At 48.8% G+C, this 15,866-nt stretch overlaps 1 protein-coding gene across 1 annotated transcript in view; it reads right to left on the bottom strand.

The window, feature by feature from the left end:
• LZTFL1 (leucine zipper transcription factor like 1) overlaps window positions 1-15,866 on the bottom strand; it is a 392,396-nt gene that overhangs the window by 203,255 nt on the left and 173,275 nt on the right. The window contains exon 7 of the mRNA XM_078688161.1: window positions 1,098-1,175. Coding sequence (XP_078544287.1) covers window positions 1,098-1,175 — 78 coding nt within the window. The remainder of the gene's footprint in view (window positions 1-1,097; window positions 1,176-15,866) is intronic.

The following is a 15,866-nucleotide window of genomic DNA, read 5'->3' as shown; positions in this document are numbered from 1 at the left end:
GTATGTAGTGCGCTTTACAAATGACTGATTGATTGCCATTCATTCCTATGGGCCTAGAGGCCCACATGATTAAATGGGTATTGCACGCGCAATTTGCGAGTACTCCATAGGTACTCGCAAATTGTGCATGAAAGTACAAGGGTTCCAAAAGGATACCCTGTTGCACCCCTGAAATTCCCCTTTTTCCACATGTTGTGTGTGTAAAATGTGACTTTGAAAGATGCACTTTAGTGCATTTTTCAAAGCAATCGCAAATTACCATCAACTTTAGTTTGATGATAATTTGTGATTCCCAATAGTGAAATCGCAATATTTTTTTGCTTACAGCATTGCATTTCAGGAATCGCAATTTGCGATTCCTTAAATGCAATCGCAATTTAAGTAATCGCAATTTTAGCAATTCCTTAAGTAGCGATGTTTGCATTTGGGATGAAGCATCCCAAATGCAAAAATACTGGTCGGAAAGGGGTAGATTCTGCGAAACTGCCCGTTTGCAACAGGTTTTTGGTTTGATGCATGCAGCCCTTTGCAACTTATTCCAAACCTCAATTAAAAGACAAGGTCCCCTCCTAACAATGAATCACCAGATTTACTAGGGGACCAATTCCTAATGTCCTTCCAAACCGAAAACGTTTCATTTAAAAAAAAAATTTTTAAAGCAGCACCAGTTACTTTAAGGAACACAGAGTGTTGCAGAAAAGGTTTCCCATTTGGGAATGCAAACATAGAAGCGGTGAATGCTGTTCTTCGTAGGCCACATTCTCTATGTTTGTAGCCAATCACAGGTGGTCGTAAAGAAAAAACTGTTATTAATATTTGTTAGGCTGGATTTTCTACAGCCCCCTGCAACTACAGATTGTATCACATGACCTATTAGTTCATAGGTCGAATTGCAGATCGAGAGTGGGTTGCAAATAGCATGCAGAACAATCTCTGTTATGCTGAATGAAATGCGTTGTCATTTCATGAATAAGTTGTTAAGTAACTGGTACAATGAATTGTGTAATGTGATACTCGTTGTTTCTAACAGCATCAAAATAGACAGGAGCATGAAATATAAATCATGAAATTATTAAAAAGAAAAATGATGCTTCCACCTTTTGATCTCCTTGTACTTTCTGGAGCTCTTTCAGAGTTCTCTCCATTTTCACTTTTTCATCCAAAGCACCTGTAGCCTGTAGAAAAAGAGAACACGGAATATATTGGAGCTGATTGTCCAGTAAAGCAACTCAGCACATAGTTCGAGCAACACAGACGTACCCTTCCGTAAAACGGGGAATAACATTGTTTCATCATCAAAAACAATCAAATAAATTAACATTAAGGTAGGCCTTTAATTTTGAGTAAATCCTTGGCATCCCCAACTTTAATCCAGTACAAATATTCATGAGAAGTGCATAAAGAATGGTAGTTGTAAATTCATGTGGATTTGGATTTTATTCAGGACATATCATTGCGAATTGGACTAAGCACTCAGTGACTTGATTCAGAGTTGCTCCCAATACAAGCGTCAATACAATGAAGGCGCCTTGCTCTCTAACATGTATTTTATTAGAATTATCATCGAGAGTGGTACACACCTCCCACATATCTGAAAAACTGCTCAAGGAGTCATGGGAAGCCAGGAACCTCCATATGTTTCATTTTCATTCCAAGTAATGTCATCTCTGACATTAGCCGTAAAAGTTAGTACTTTTGAGCTTTTTTCCAGGTTTCACCATAAATTACTAGGACCCTGTTAGATGCTGGGCTCTTTAGGGAAGAATTTGTAAAGATGCATTCATATGAATTCCTTGGTTGGTGTTTTGTGATGACAATTTAAAAAGTAATACATGTAATGGGGTTAAATTGTGCATTAGGTGCTACTTTAGTTTTGAAAGATATACTGATCAGATATGCCTATTCATTACGTTTAACCGTCAATAAGACCCCATCTGAAGTAGCTTATAATGAATTAGTCACCAGGTTACAAGTCTTTTGACCTCTAAACATGCCATATTGACGACTTTACTTTTCCCAGCATCTAATATGTGCAAAACAATACACATGTTTAGTAGAATCCGCTTAGGTAATGGCTAGTGGTCTATACATGTTCAAATTCGAACTTACTCCAAACTCACAAGCTATCAAATCTCATGCAGCACATGGCGAATATAGACTTTTATCTCGAATAGGAGATAGTAATAAACATGTGGGCAGGTAAAACAAATGACATAACCTCACTTCATTCTTGATTGGAGCAAGTGGGGCAATCCATGGACGGGCACTTCCAACCATTACAGGGAAGGAGGAAAAATGTAGTAGACTCCTTAGGGGGGAGTAATGGTTTCTAATACTCGATATCTGGCTTTTCAGAGATAAGAAAATAAGTTACTTACCTGTAACTGCAGTTATCCAATATCGGTATCTTTCATAGATTCACATGCCTAAATCATTCCCAGTTGTTGAGTGGGAGTCCCACAGTACTATAAACAAGCAGTAATATACATACTATCAAAAGTTACAATGGCCCTAGGCCATACATTTATTAGCCTATTTAGGTCTTTTTTTTTTTAAAGGACCAAACTTGTACTTGTAACTACAGCTACTATCACCCTCTTTAACACTCCCAAGAGAGGCTGAGTCCAGATTTTCCAGCACAAGTGGGAGCAAAATCCCAAGCATAAAGAGAGCCTCTCCGGGGAGGAGGGTGAGTTGCATGTGAATCTAAGAAAGATACAAATACTGGATAACTGCAGTTACAGGTAAAGTAACTTATTTTCTTATCCAGTAATGGGGTATCTTACATAGATTCACATGTTTATATCAGAATAGCAAGTAGTATCCAAAAAAATAACAGTATCCTTACTGGATGTGGGTAACAATAAAATATACTTCTTATCAATGCATTGTAAAAGTTTAAAGCTCAAGATACTTATATGTACGTATGTAAACATGCAAACAGTCCTAAAGCACGAGAGGACAAACATTCAAAAACAGCTTGCTGCGTTGACTCAAGCAATAGATGTGCGTGAACGCGTGGGTGTTTTTCCACGTGGCAGCACAGCAAATTTTCTCCAATGGAATGCCTGCGAACAGAGCAGCCTAAGTAGACCCTTCTCTCAACGAATGGGCTTCAGCTCTCTTTATTAGGGGTTTACCAGCCTTGGTATGGCAAAATTGTATTGTCGCTGAGATCCATCTTGCGATGGTTTGTTTCGTTACTCCTGAGCCATTATAGCCTTGACCATAGGCTACGAATGACTGGTTTGTTTTGCGAATGTCTTTGCTTCTTTGCAAGTAAACCTTTAGGCATCGTTTGATGTCTGAAGTGTGAAGAGCCTGTCCCGCTAGTGTGGCTGGATTAGGGAAGGAAGCGCAAATAATAATTGGTTCATTTAGATAGAATTGGGAAGGAATCTTGGAGATGAACCTCTTGTTCGTTCTATGGAGAACAAACTCATCTGTAAAGTGAAGAAAAGGTTCTTGAATGGCAAAGGCTTGTACCTCACTGACCCTCCTGGTATATGTGAGTGCAAGGAGCAGAGCAACTTTCCTTGGGAGAAATTTTTATTCAGTCCGATGGATAGGCTTTAAAGGTTGCTTCATCAGCTGTAAAAGGATTACAATAAGGTGCCATTCAGGGGGAGGAGAGAACGTCTGCACCTTGAAATTTCCACAAGGTGGACCTTTACTAAAGAGTAAACTAATCCTGACATGGCCAAGGAGAGAAGGTAGGGTAGGATCTGTTCAAGAGCAGCGTGGAACAGATGCAAGTTTTTCTGTTGACACCAATGGTAAAGCCTCTTCGACTTTGACCTATAAGTCTTGTTTGTGCCTTCCGCTCTACAATTAGCGAGGACATCTTCATAGAGTACAGCTTTAAATTCCTGAATTTGTAGAACTCAGGAGCCATGCGTGCAAATGAAGAGAGGCTGGATCCGGGCGACAAATCTGACTGTTGCACTGGGTTAGGAGAGACTGCGCTGGCAAGAGCCAAATGAGCTTGGTCTCCGACAGGAGGAGAAGCTCCAAAAACCAGTGCTGCCTGGGCCACTTGGGAGCGATCAATAGGAGCCAACAGTGCTACACCTTCATCTTGGGGAGGACTCTGGGAATCAGTGGGATGGGGGAAAAGCATATGCATAGATCCCGGTCCAGCACCTTGAAAGGGCATTACCCCCACGACTCTGGAAGAGGGAATCAACATGCGCAGAACCAGCATTTTGCATTGTTTTCTGTCGCGATGAGATCCAACACCAGCTTCCCCCATTCTGAGAATATCCTGCTCAGTTGCCATTAGTCAAGTTCCCACTCGTGGCATCTAGCCTTGGTCCTGCTCAGGGCACCTGCCAGTGTGTTGTGGACTCTGGACAGATGTTCAGCCTTCAGTGATATCTTGTGGGCTGAGAGACAATCCTAAAGCTCTTAGGCTTCCAAGGACAGCGTTAGAGGTAGAGTTCCTCCCTGTTTGTTGACATGCTGGCCGTATTGTTGGTACGAACCAGCACTGAGGAGTTTGCGATTCTTGGGAGGAAAGCCTGTAGGGAGTGTAAATTGGTTTTGAACTCCAAGCTGGTAATGTGCAGAGATTTCTGACTTGCCAACAATCTTCCCTGGATCTTCAGGTCCTGCATGTGACCTGCCTAGCCCTCCATGGAAGCACCCGTAGTGATTATAAAATCCGGCACTAATGGCAGGAATGTGAGGCCCTGAGAGAGATGCAGTGTGTGAGACCACCATGCCAGTGTGGGTAACATCCAAGAGGAAATCAAGATCAAGTCATCAAAGGACCCTTCTGACTGGATCCAGTGGAGTTGTAATTCTTCTTGCATCGGTCTCATCTTGAGATGTTCCAAGGGAAACAAGCTAATAACTCATGAGATCATGCCTAGGAGTGATTTGAACAGTCACACATAAACGTACTGCCTTTTTGCAATGCTTTGTGCTAGACGTGCCAATTTTGTTTGCCTTTCTTGGGAAGAGGAAGGCTTTGTTCTGCATGATGTCAAGATAGACTTCCAGGAATGTCCTTGTCTTACTGGGTGTGGTGGAGGACTTCAACCAGTTAACAGAGAGGCCTAGTTTGCGAAACAAGGAGAAGCAAGCTTCTGTTGCACTGGTAGCTTAACCTGCTGTTGGGGCTTTTCATTAGCCAGTTGTCGAGGTAAGGAAATGCCTGTTGGCCTTCCTTTCTGAGGACTGCTGCTACAGGTGCCATCATTTGGTAATTATCCAATGTGCAGACCTGAGACTTAAGGGTAGAACTTTAAATTGGTAATGGATACCTACTACTGTGAAGCGAAGATATTGGCAGTACGTGGGATGGATGTGTATATGGAAGTAGGCATCTTCCAGATCTAGGGATGCCATAAAATCGCTAGGTGTAGGGTGGCCATGTGTTGGGGTCGTAGGCCTGCGCCTAAATTCACCCACTGGCTTGAGGATGCCTCTTGTTTCCTGGACCTTGCTTTCGGAATTTTGGGACTTGATGCCTGCGAAGCCTCGCCCAGTGGACATATGGGGTCCCTTGGTGACATATCTCCATTCCCGAAGTCCCTTGAGTTGTGCTGCCTCTCCTGCGATCCCCGCCGGCACCCCGTCCGTGGCGGCCGCCGGTAATTGCCTCCCATACTCCTCCGTCACCCCTGTGCGCTGCACGTGCCATTCGTATACTCATGGTGCTCACACCTCCTCCCTGGTGACATTCTTCGTGTCTATTCTACTGTCATACTTATAGCATTTGGTCTGTGATTACTGTATTTGGGGACTGTCTTTACGTGCGCAACAATGGGCTTGGAATCTACTGTGTATGCCGTTCAATAAAGGTTTTGAAAATCAAAACAAAAAAAGGGATGCCATAAAATCTCAGCTGTTGATGCAGTGAAGAATGTTGCAGAGATATCATCCAGAAGGTTTGTTTGCAGAGGAATTGGTTTAGTTTTCTGAGATCTAGGATCGGTCTACACTCCCGCTTTCTGGTGGATGAGGAAAAAACTGGAGTAGAATTATTTTCCTTTCTGCATTGTTGGGACCTTCTCTATTGCCCCTTTTGAGAGCATTCATCGAACTTCTTTTCTGCAGTAAGTGAAGATGAGGGGGAGGGGGAGGGGCTCCCTTTGGCAGAGTAGGTGGTGGTTTCTGTGTAACCTTCAGGGTATGATCATAGGTGACTAGGTCCAAAACCCATCTGTCTGAGGTGATGGTTTGCCAATGAGGGAGGTAAAAAGGAAATCTTCGCACCAACGGAATGAATGGATATCGTAGCTGGTACCCAGAGATGGTCACTGTTTCGGCTCTGGGAGGGAGGTCGTCTGCAAAGCTCTTGTTTGGAAAAAACAGCTGCAATGGGTTGCCTATATGATTGTTGCTGGCATCCTGTCCTATATTGCGGCTGGTATGATTGGTAAGACTGTGATCGATGGTATCTGCTCTTGTATGAGGAGAACCCACAGCAGTGAGCTCCTCTGAAGGGCACCTTACAGTATTGAAGGGTACCCAAACACGTCGCAGTTTCGGTGTCTGTCTTTATGGCAAGGAGAGCTTTGTCAATGTGTCTGCCAAACAGCATGTTGCCATCATAGCCCTTGTGTGAGACGTTAGCCTGGTATATGATGTCCACTAGTTCTAGTGGGCACCTTGCACCAGTCTAATGGACCCTTATTGATGGTGGTTGTAAAGTCAACCTTATAGAAAGCTATCCTAGGGGTAGCAATGGTAAGCAGTCTTCAGGTTAAGACTTCAGAGAGCAAACTAAGCTAGTTGTTTTACAAATTATAATCTCTTGAGTACCAAATGAAAGCACACCACACAAGGTATATATCAAATATATATGTATTTATTCAAAACACAACCCCTCTGCACTCTTTTTGAGGTCAGAGGTAAAAGTACAATAAAAGTTACTTAATTAGCATACGATAAGTTGCATAGTATACGTAATGCCCTAGGGGCCTCACAAACCATATACTAAAATAGTGGTATAAGAACCACGTGAGAAATAGAAAGCAGGCCTGGGGCCTGTGGAATCCCTGGGGCTACTCTAAACAACCAAAGGTTAGGATGTAGGAGGCCCACGGGAGACGCATGCAGTGTCTAAACACAGCCGCGGGTTACCATTGACTTTCAATGGGAAACAAACAAGTTACCAATGTACAATTTAAGAACAATTCTAAATGAACTACGATGGAACCCTTTTAGACGTAGATACTAGGAGGGCCAATACCCTCGAGACTACCAGAGTACTCGTGTTACCTCACCCACGGAAGCCAGGTGCATAGGTCTCTCTTGGTGTCGGGTTTCGTCGTCGATTTCAATGGAGATCTGCAAAGAAGTGCTGCAAGCGACCAGAGGAAAAGTGTCCGGGTGGATCCAATGTTGGATTGAAGATCTGAAGAACCTGAAAGCAGAGAAGACAGAGTCTGGGCCACTTGCCAGTGACCAGGGCGGTGATAGAAACATGCCACCAGATGTCGGGTGATTTCAGGTGAAAAAGAGAAGTTTGTCTCTTCAGCCACGAGGACCAGGAGGCGTCGACGACGACCAGGAGCTGGGTTCGAGCTGTCCAACGAAGGATTTAGTTGACTGCGGTGTCGGTATCCGGATTGGACCCAACAAGCCTTGGCGAACGCAACCCACACAGGATGTCGAGATGGGCTTTGATGCAGACCAGCAAGGTCTGTGGAACTTCTCCTTTGCAGGGAAGTTGGAGCAAGCCTGGAGCAACCAGGAAAGCAAGTTGAAATAAAGGATTGTCTTCGCGAAGGAAACGCGAAGACGCGTTGAGCGGAAATGCACAAAGCGAGCTCACGGGCCACTCGTGGAGTGTGGACCTCTGAGCTTCGGTGCAAAAGGTGCTCGGGTCTGGGGCTTCAAGCCCCCCAATGCACAACTTCGGGATACCTCTGGAAGTCGATGCAGGTAGCAAAATGCAGGATGTCCAGGAGTTCCGGTCCCACGTCTCTCGTGTCCGGCACGGGTCTCAGCTTTGCTGTGAGCGAAGGTCGGGATCAGAGATGTCTGAAAGTCCGTGTCCTGTGTCGCAGATTCTTTGGGATCCGGCGGGAGCCTCGAAAATGCAGACCGGCAAAGAGGCTGTTGGTGCCTGTTTGAACAGGGTGGTCACACCTTGACCACAAGGGAGATGTCTTCCGTCTTCCAGTCGAAATGGAATGTCAAAGGTCCAGGAAATATGTTTCAGAGTTTCGTCCAGGGTTATCTAAAGTCCTAGGGACTGGGATCCTATACTTGTAGTAAGTTTAGGGGTTGGACTAACTTTAAAGACCCTCTTATGGGTGGACCTGGGGTAGGGGTGGTTACACCCATTCCCCTTTGTCCAGATTCGCATCAGAGCTGGGGCTGAGTGCCCCAGCAACCGGTTTGAACTGGGAAATGCATGGAACAGTGTGCCCCAGGCAGTGTCTGAAAAGCATTCACTGAATGCAGCCTCCATGCCCCAATACACAAAGAGCCTGTCTGGGGAGGTGCCAGCACCTCCATGGGCAGAAAACCTATTGTCCAGGCCTCCCCTGCCGGAGTTTCATCCAGCAGCAGGAGGGCAGACTCGTGTCTGTGGCAGCAGCATCCATTTTGTGATGCTGAGGCTCTGTTTAACTTTAACCGGGTAAACCAGTAACTACATGTCTTCTCCCTCTAGAAGGGTGGGATGCAACCCCCACCACTAAGACTGGCGGGGTAGTATTCCAAAGCGTTCGACACCTTACACGACATGTTTTGATAAAGCCAAACCAAAGTTAGCATTAACTGCAAGGATTATAATGCACTTAAGAGTATATGGTATGGCTATATCATAGAACAGCTATAAGGAGATGGTTCTGAAAGCTGCAGAGGGGCTCAGCTCATGCTAGGGCACCCTCTCACATAAAACCAAGCACTCTGCCTCCAGGATTGTCAAAGTCTGCCTTAGGAGTGACTTATAAGTGTCTATATGTATATATAGGTATACTATATCTAAGTAAGGGGTGATTACACCACCTTATCCAGGCTGTGTGAACAGACCTGTGGTGTCAGTTTGGAAGGCAAACCAGGGGTGGCACAATACATGCTGCAGCCCCTGGTAGGCATAGGGTGCACCTATGCCCTGGGTACCTATGGAACACTATACAGGGGCTCACAAGGGTGACCCAGTAACCAATCTGGTATGTACCTACAGTACATGGTGTCAATTTATAGAGAGAACAGCTGGGCTGTGCGCCTGATTGGCAGGTCCACAGCCCCACTAAAGTTTTCTTCCTTTTAGCTTCACCACGAGAAGCTTGGTTTCTCTCTCCCGGAGGGCCTTAGGTGTCATCTTCTTACAAGACTGGCAGTCTTCGACGTCATTGTCGGAGCTTAGACACCATATGCAGCATTCATGTGGATCCGTAATGGACATGGTTTTGCCACATTCCCCACAAGCTTTAAACCCGGTTTTCTTCGAAGACATGTCGAGAGAGAAGACAAAGAAGCACAATTTAAACAATGTAACAAGGTTACAGCAACAGCTACGGACGATCCCTAGAAAACCGTTAGCGTCGACGACGCGGAAAAAAGGGAACTGATGTCATCACGCCGGCGTGGGCCTAATATGGTGTCGGTGACGTCAGCGGAGTAGCGCGCAATGCCGTGCCTCTGTGACGTCACCCACGTCGGCGCGAAGCTACGAAAGAATTTCCGAATGTTGCTGACGCAAGGGGATATTCACAAGGTGAGGAATCCACTGGCAGATGTATCTATCAGAAGTACATGGTGTCAATTTATAGAGAGAACAGCTGGGCTGTGCACCTGATTAGCAGGTCCACAGCCACACTAAAGTCGAAAAACCTGAGAATCACAGAAAAAAGTGGGGGTAACCATAGGAAGCAGACCCTACTCTCCTACACCTTGTCCAAAATGTTTGTACTTCGGGGCGAAATGAGGTCGCTCTTCAGCCACCTTTGGCGTCTTAAGACAGCTGGGCCTGCGAACTGATGGAAGCCTGTGGAGGCACTGTCCAGAAGGAGTAGTTTCTGTCCTGTAACTCCAGTTCTGTAGTAGGGGTATCTCTGTTATAGTCATAATCTAGTGAATAGTCCCGCCCATGTGCGTGGACCCCGGAGCAATCAAAAATAATCTCTTACAGTGTCAAAAAATGCAGAAAATGCATAGACACTTAAGAGAGAATTTAAAGACAGATAATGCAGCCAAAAAGGCTACACTGTCCAGTACTTCAACCAGAAATTCCACCATAAAATCCACAAAACAGCAAAGCCTGTACAGATTTCCCTTGCTTAACAGCAAAATCCCTCAGGAATGATAGAGAGAAGAACCTGGACAGACAAGCCCCATAGGCTGCCATTATGTGGCTTAATTAGGATACTGTGCCTTTAAGGAACCTTCCAGAACCTTCTCTCAGTATCCCAGAATGCATAGCAGGTCCAACTTAGCCTCAGTTCTTTTTAAAGGCGCAGAAAACGCCAGACCTGTAGCATTATGATCATGAACAACACTCCACCGGGGAGGCGGGAGGGCGCTTATGACTATAACAGAGATACCCCTACTACAGAACTGGAGTTACAGGACAGAAACTACTCCTTCTGTAGTAGGGGATCTCTGTGTATAGTCATAATCTAGTGAATAGAATGGCAAGCCCATCCCCACACCAAGCGGCGGTGGAGAATAAAATAACGCCACTACTGTGCGAACAGATTCCGCAGCGAAGCCTGCCCAACCTGAGCGTCTGCCCTGGCATCAGTGTCCAGGCAGTAATGCTTAGCAAAGGTATGGACCGACTTCCAAGTGGCCGCCTTGCAGATCTCTGCAATGGGAACATTACGGAGCATAGCCGTCGTAGCAGCCTTGCCCCTGGTGGAATGAGCCTTAGGTTTGCCCCCTAAGGTCTTATTAGCTTTGCAGTAACACAACTGAATGCAGGACACAATCCACCTAGAGATGGACTGCTTAGAGGTAGCAAGACCCGTCCTGACTGAGCCATAATTGATGAACAATTGGTCTGACCTACGAATATCTTTAGTCTTATCAAGATAAAACTTCAGCACCCTCCGCACATCCAGGGAATGTAACGACCTTTCCGCCGGAGATGAAGGATTCTGAAAGAACGTAGGCAAAGTGATAGTCTGATTGATATGAAAATCAGAAACAACCTTGGGAAGAAACTTAGGGTGAGTACGCATAACAACTTTAGCATTATGAAATACAGTATAAGGTTCTTGGCAACACAATGCCTGAATCTCACTCACCCTGCGGGCCGATGTAATGGCCACGAGGAACGCCGCCTTCCAGGACAGGTGCTGCAACGAAGCCTTATGAATGGGTTCAAAAGGCTCCTTCATCAATCTGGACAGCACCACATTCAAGTCCCATGAAGGCGAAGGAAGCCTGACAGGAGGGAACACTTTCTTCAAGCCTTCCAAAAAATCTTTGATCACAGGGATCTGGAAAAAGGAAGTCTGTGAAGGGCCTTTCCTGTAGGCAGTCAAAGCAGCCAGATGAACCTTAATGGAATGGACATTAAGGCCCGACTGCGCTAGATGAAGCAGATATGGAAGGATGACATCTTCCTTGCATGACGTAGGGTCATAGTTCTTAGACTTGCACCAGATGCAAAACCTCTTCCACTTGTAAGCATAGGAAGTCCTAGTGGAAGGTCGCTTAGCCTCCTTCAGTATGCCCATACAATCCTCTGGGAGATTCAGATGGCCATATTGCACTATTTCAGGAGCCATGCCGCCAAACTCAAAGACGAGAGGTTGGGGTGCACCATCCGCCCCCCGAACTTCGTGAGAAGGTCCGGCCTGCACGGCAGCTTCATGTGAGGAAGGAGAGATCGGTGAAGTAGGTCCGTGAACCACCACTGTCTGGGCCATTCCGGGGCAATCAGAATCATCCTCGCCCTGGATTGAGACAGCTTGATGAGAACCGCCGGAATCAGGGGAATTGGTGGAAAAGCGTACAGAAAGCTGTTCGACCAGTTGATCCATAACGCGTTCCCCAGCGTCCCCGGCTGGTAGTACCTGGAGGCGAAGCCTCGGCATTTGCTGTTTTCGGCGGTGGCAAACAGATCTACGTCTGGAGTTCCCCACCTTGCGAAGACTTCTCCTAGTACTTCGTCGTTTATGACCCATTCGTGGTTTTCCTGTACGATTCTGCTCAGTTCGTCTGCCTGAACATTCTGCACACCTGGCAGATGGGCGGCCGTTATCGACAGTCCTCGAGCCAGAAGCCAGTGCCAGATCGCCTGCGCCTCCTGCGACAGAGTGCGCGATCTCGAGCCCCCCTGCTTGTTGAGGTAATACATCGTTGTCGTGTTGTCCGTCTGAACAAGCAGAGAGTTGGTCTGAAAGGACGGATGAAAGGCCTTCAGTGCCAAGTGAACAGCTCTCAGTTCCAGGAAATTGATGTGGTACGTGGACTCCGTCGGGGACCACGTCCCTTGAATTTGCAGGTCTCCGGAATGCGCCCCCCAACCTTGGAGAGACGCATCCGTCACGATGGTCTGTGTGGGAATGTCCTTGTGGAAGGGAACGCCTCTGAGGAGATTCTCCTTCGAGCACCACCACTTCAGAGACTGAAGAGCATGTAGAGACAGTCGTATCCTGTCGTCCCAAGAACCTCTCCTCTGGTCCCACTGATCCTCCAAGCACTCCTGCAGAGGTCTCATCTGTAGCCGTGCGTGTGGAGTGAGAAAGATGCAAGAGGCCATCGATCCCAGTAGAGAAGACACCGTCCTCACAGTCGTAGACGGAGTTTTCATGAGAGCCTGAGCCTTCCGAACGAGTGATAAACGTCGCTCTTCCGAAGGAGACACGCTTGCTGACAGCGTATCGATGGAGGCCCCCAAGTACTGGATGCACTGTACCGGAATCGGGACCGACTTGGACATGTTGATGTGCAACCCCAGCTTGTTCAAGAGAACGCACGTCTTCTGGAAGTGTGCTTGAGCTTCCGAGAAGGAGGAGGCTTTGATCAACCAATCGTCCAGGTACGGGTAGACAAACACCTTGTTCTTCCTCAGGTGCGCCGCTACCACTGCCATACATTTTGAGAATGTCCTGGGTGCAGACTTCAGTCCGAAGGGTAGCACCGTGTATTGATAATGATTGGTGCCGACTTGAAAGCGCAGAAATTTCCTGTGTTTGCATGCAATGGGCACGTGGAAGTATGCGTCCTGTAGATCTATGGCGCACATCCAATCTCCTCGTTGCAGCTGAGGGTAGATCTGATGCAACGACAGCATGCGAAACTTTTCTCTGCGAATCCACTTGTTTGCCTGTCGCAAATCCAGAATGGGCCTGAACTCGTTTTTGTCCTTCTTGCGGACAAGAAAGAACCGAGAGTAAAGACCTCTTCCTCTTTGAGACAGAGGTACGTCTTCGATCGCCCTTTTCCTTAGCAGAATGTCCGCCTCCGCCTGAAGCTCGCGCAGTTGATACTGCGAGCTGACGGGAGGAATCGATGGAGGAGGGCTGGTGAAACGTAGACTGTATCCATTGCAAACAATATTCAGCACCCACTTGTCCTGAGTAATTTTTCTCCACTCTGCCAGAAAAAATTGAACGCTTCCCCCCCACCGGAGCGGGTAACGGACGAGGGGGAAGTAACAGCTCAGGGACGGGACCCGGCCGGGCCCTTGGTCGCGGTAGAGGACTGTTGACGACCTCTACCACCCTGTCGCTTCTGGAAGGGCCGCCTGTACTGCTGCTGCTGCTGCTGCTGTTGATGTTGTCCAGCAGACTGCCCCCTTCCACGACCCTGCGACCCAAACCGACGTTGGTACTGTCGGAAGGGTTTCTTTTCCTTGGGCTTCTCCAAGCCCACTGCCGTCAGGGTCTCCGCTTCGGCCTTCATCCTGGCCATCTCATCATCCGCGTGTTTCCCGAAGAGGGTATCTCCGGAAAACGGGAGATTCGCCACGCGTTGCTGTGCTTCCGGTTTCAAGGACGTCAACCTGAGCCAAGCGTGGCGTCTCTGGTGAATCCCGTGGCAATATCCGTGCGCGGACAGCAATGATATGTCCGCTGCGGCGCCGATGGCCTGATTAGAGACCAGCATCCCCTCCTTGACGATCTCCACAAAGTCCTCCTTGCGGTCTCGAGGGACAAGGTCTGCGAACTGCTCCATCGAGTCCCACAGGGACCGGTCGTAACGTCCCAGCAAAGCCGAGTCACTGGCAGCCTTCATGGACGAGGCGGATGTCCCACACGCCTTGCGACCAGCAGAATCGATCCAACGGCTCTCCTTGTCCGGAGGCACCGTGGACGCAGGGGAGGTGGCATGAAGCTTCCGTGCAGCAGTCACGATGACCGAATCCGGTACCGGGTCCTTCCTCAAGAAGGCTGGGTCTGAGTCCGGAGCCCTGTACTTTTTTAGGATCCTGGAAGGTACAGACTTCACCGTTGCCGGCGTCAGGAATAGCTGTTCGGCGGGCTCAAGGAGCCCCGGCACCAGAGGTAACAGGGGGCGAGACAAGTGCCTTTTGTGTAATGTCTCAAATATCACCGAGGTAGAAGCCGTAGGTGCTTCAACCTCAATGCCCAACTTCGCCGCTCCACGCAGGAGAACCTCCTGAAATGTGCTTATATCGTCTATCGGAGACACCCTAGTCTCCGGCGAATCGGACAGCGTGGGCGAGTAGGAACGGGTCCCAGATGGAGAACGTGACCTGGACCGACGTCTCTTGTGATGACGCCTGGATCGTGAGGAAGATCCACGGCCACTCCTTGATCTGTCCCGTCTCCCCGAGCGAGACCTAGACCTCTTGGGCCTCGGACGCTCCTTCGGCCTCCCAGGGTCAGGAGTCCTAGGCTTCTTAGGAGTCTTCTTCGGAGGCGTCGGAAACTTAGGCATCGACACCGCCCTCGGTTGGACCGGGGGTGGAGGAGCAACCGGACGCGGTTTCTGCGGAGCCGGCTTCGGAGGTGGGGTAGGGGCCTTCGGAGGCGGGCCCTTCGGCACAGCAGGCCGCGAAGGAGGCGTAGAAGGCTTCATCGGAGTATCCACCCCGGAATGCGCCGTTCCCGGCGAGCCACCATCTCTTCCGGAGCGTGGGGAGCCCCCCACAGTCCTGGGCCTGTCCTTAGGACCTCCAGACGTTGAAGACCGGTGTCCAGACGACGACCGATGTCCCCTCGACGTCGAACGGTCCTTCGGCGTCGACCGAATCACACTTCTCGACGTCGAACCGTGTCTCCGTCTCGACGTCGACCCCGACCAGATCGACGAGCCACGGAACCTCGACGACGGGCGATGGTGCCTCGACGGCGACCTCGACCTCTTCGCCGGCCTCGACGTCGACTTCTTGGATCGCTTCGACGTCGACACTTTGGACCTTCTCGACGTCGACCTCTCTGACCTTCTCGACGTCGATCTCCTTGACCGTCTCGACGTCGGTCTTTTGGAATGCTTCGACGTCGACCTCTTCGGCGCCGGAGACGCCTTCCGTCTCGACGGCGACCTCGACGACGAGGATCCCCTCGACGACGATGTCCTCGACGGCGAACGGCGGTGTCGCCTCGACGGCGAGCGCCGACGCCGGGCCCTCCGATGTCGACCACTCGACGCCGACAGCGACGACGAGGATATCGACACCGGCTTCGACGGCGGCCGGAACACGTTCCTCGACGTCGACGGGCGACGTTTTCTCGACCCAGAGCCCTGGGGAGACCTGGAACTGGCCGTTGACCGTCCCCTCGACGTCGTGGTCAGCGCAACTGACCCAGACGGAGACCTTGGGCGAGGGCTGGTCTTCCTGCCCCTGGGGAGCCCCCCAGAGGCCTCAGCATGGGTAGAAGGAGCCCCTCCTGACCCACCTCGTGCCTTCAACTTTCTCTCCTCAAGTCCCTGAAGCCTGATCTTCTTCCTCTCCTTCAGGGTCCTTCCAGAGAAGCTTCTGC

The sequence above is a fragment of the Lissotriton helveticus genome, chromosome 4_1, assembly GCF_964261635.1.
Source record: "Lissotriton helveticus chromosome 4_1, aLisHel1.1, whole genome shotgun sequence".
NCBI classification, from domain to species: domain Eukaryota; kingdom Metazoa; phylum Chordata; class Amphibia; order Caudata; family Salamandridae; genus Lissotriton; species Lissotriton helveticus.
The sequence above is the reverse complement of the archived record's forward strand: the minus strand, read 5'-3'. Positions and strand labels throughout refer to the sequence as shown.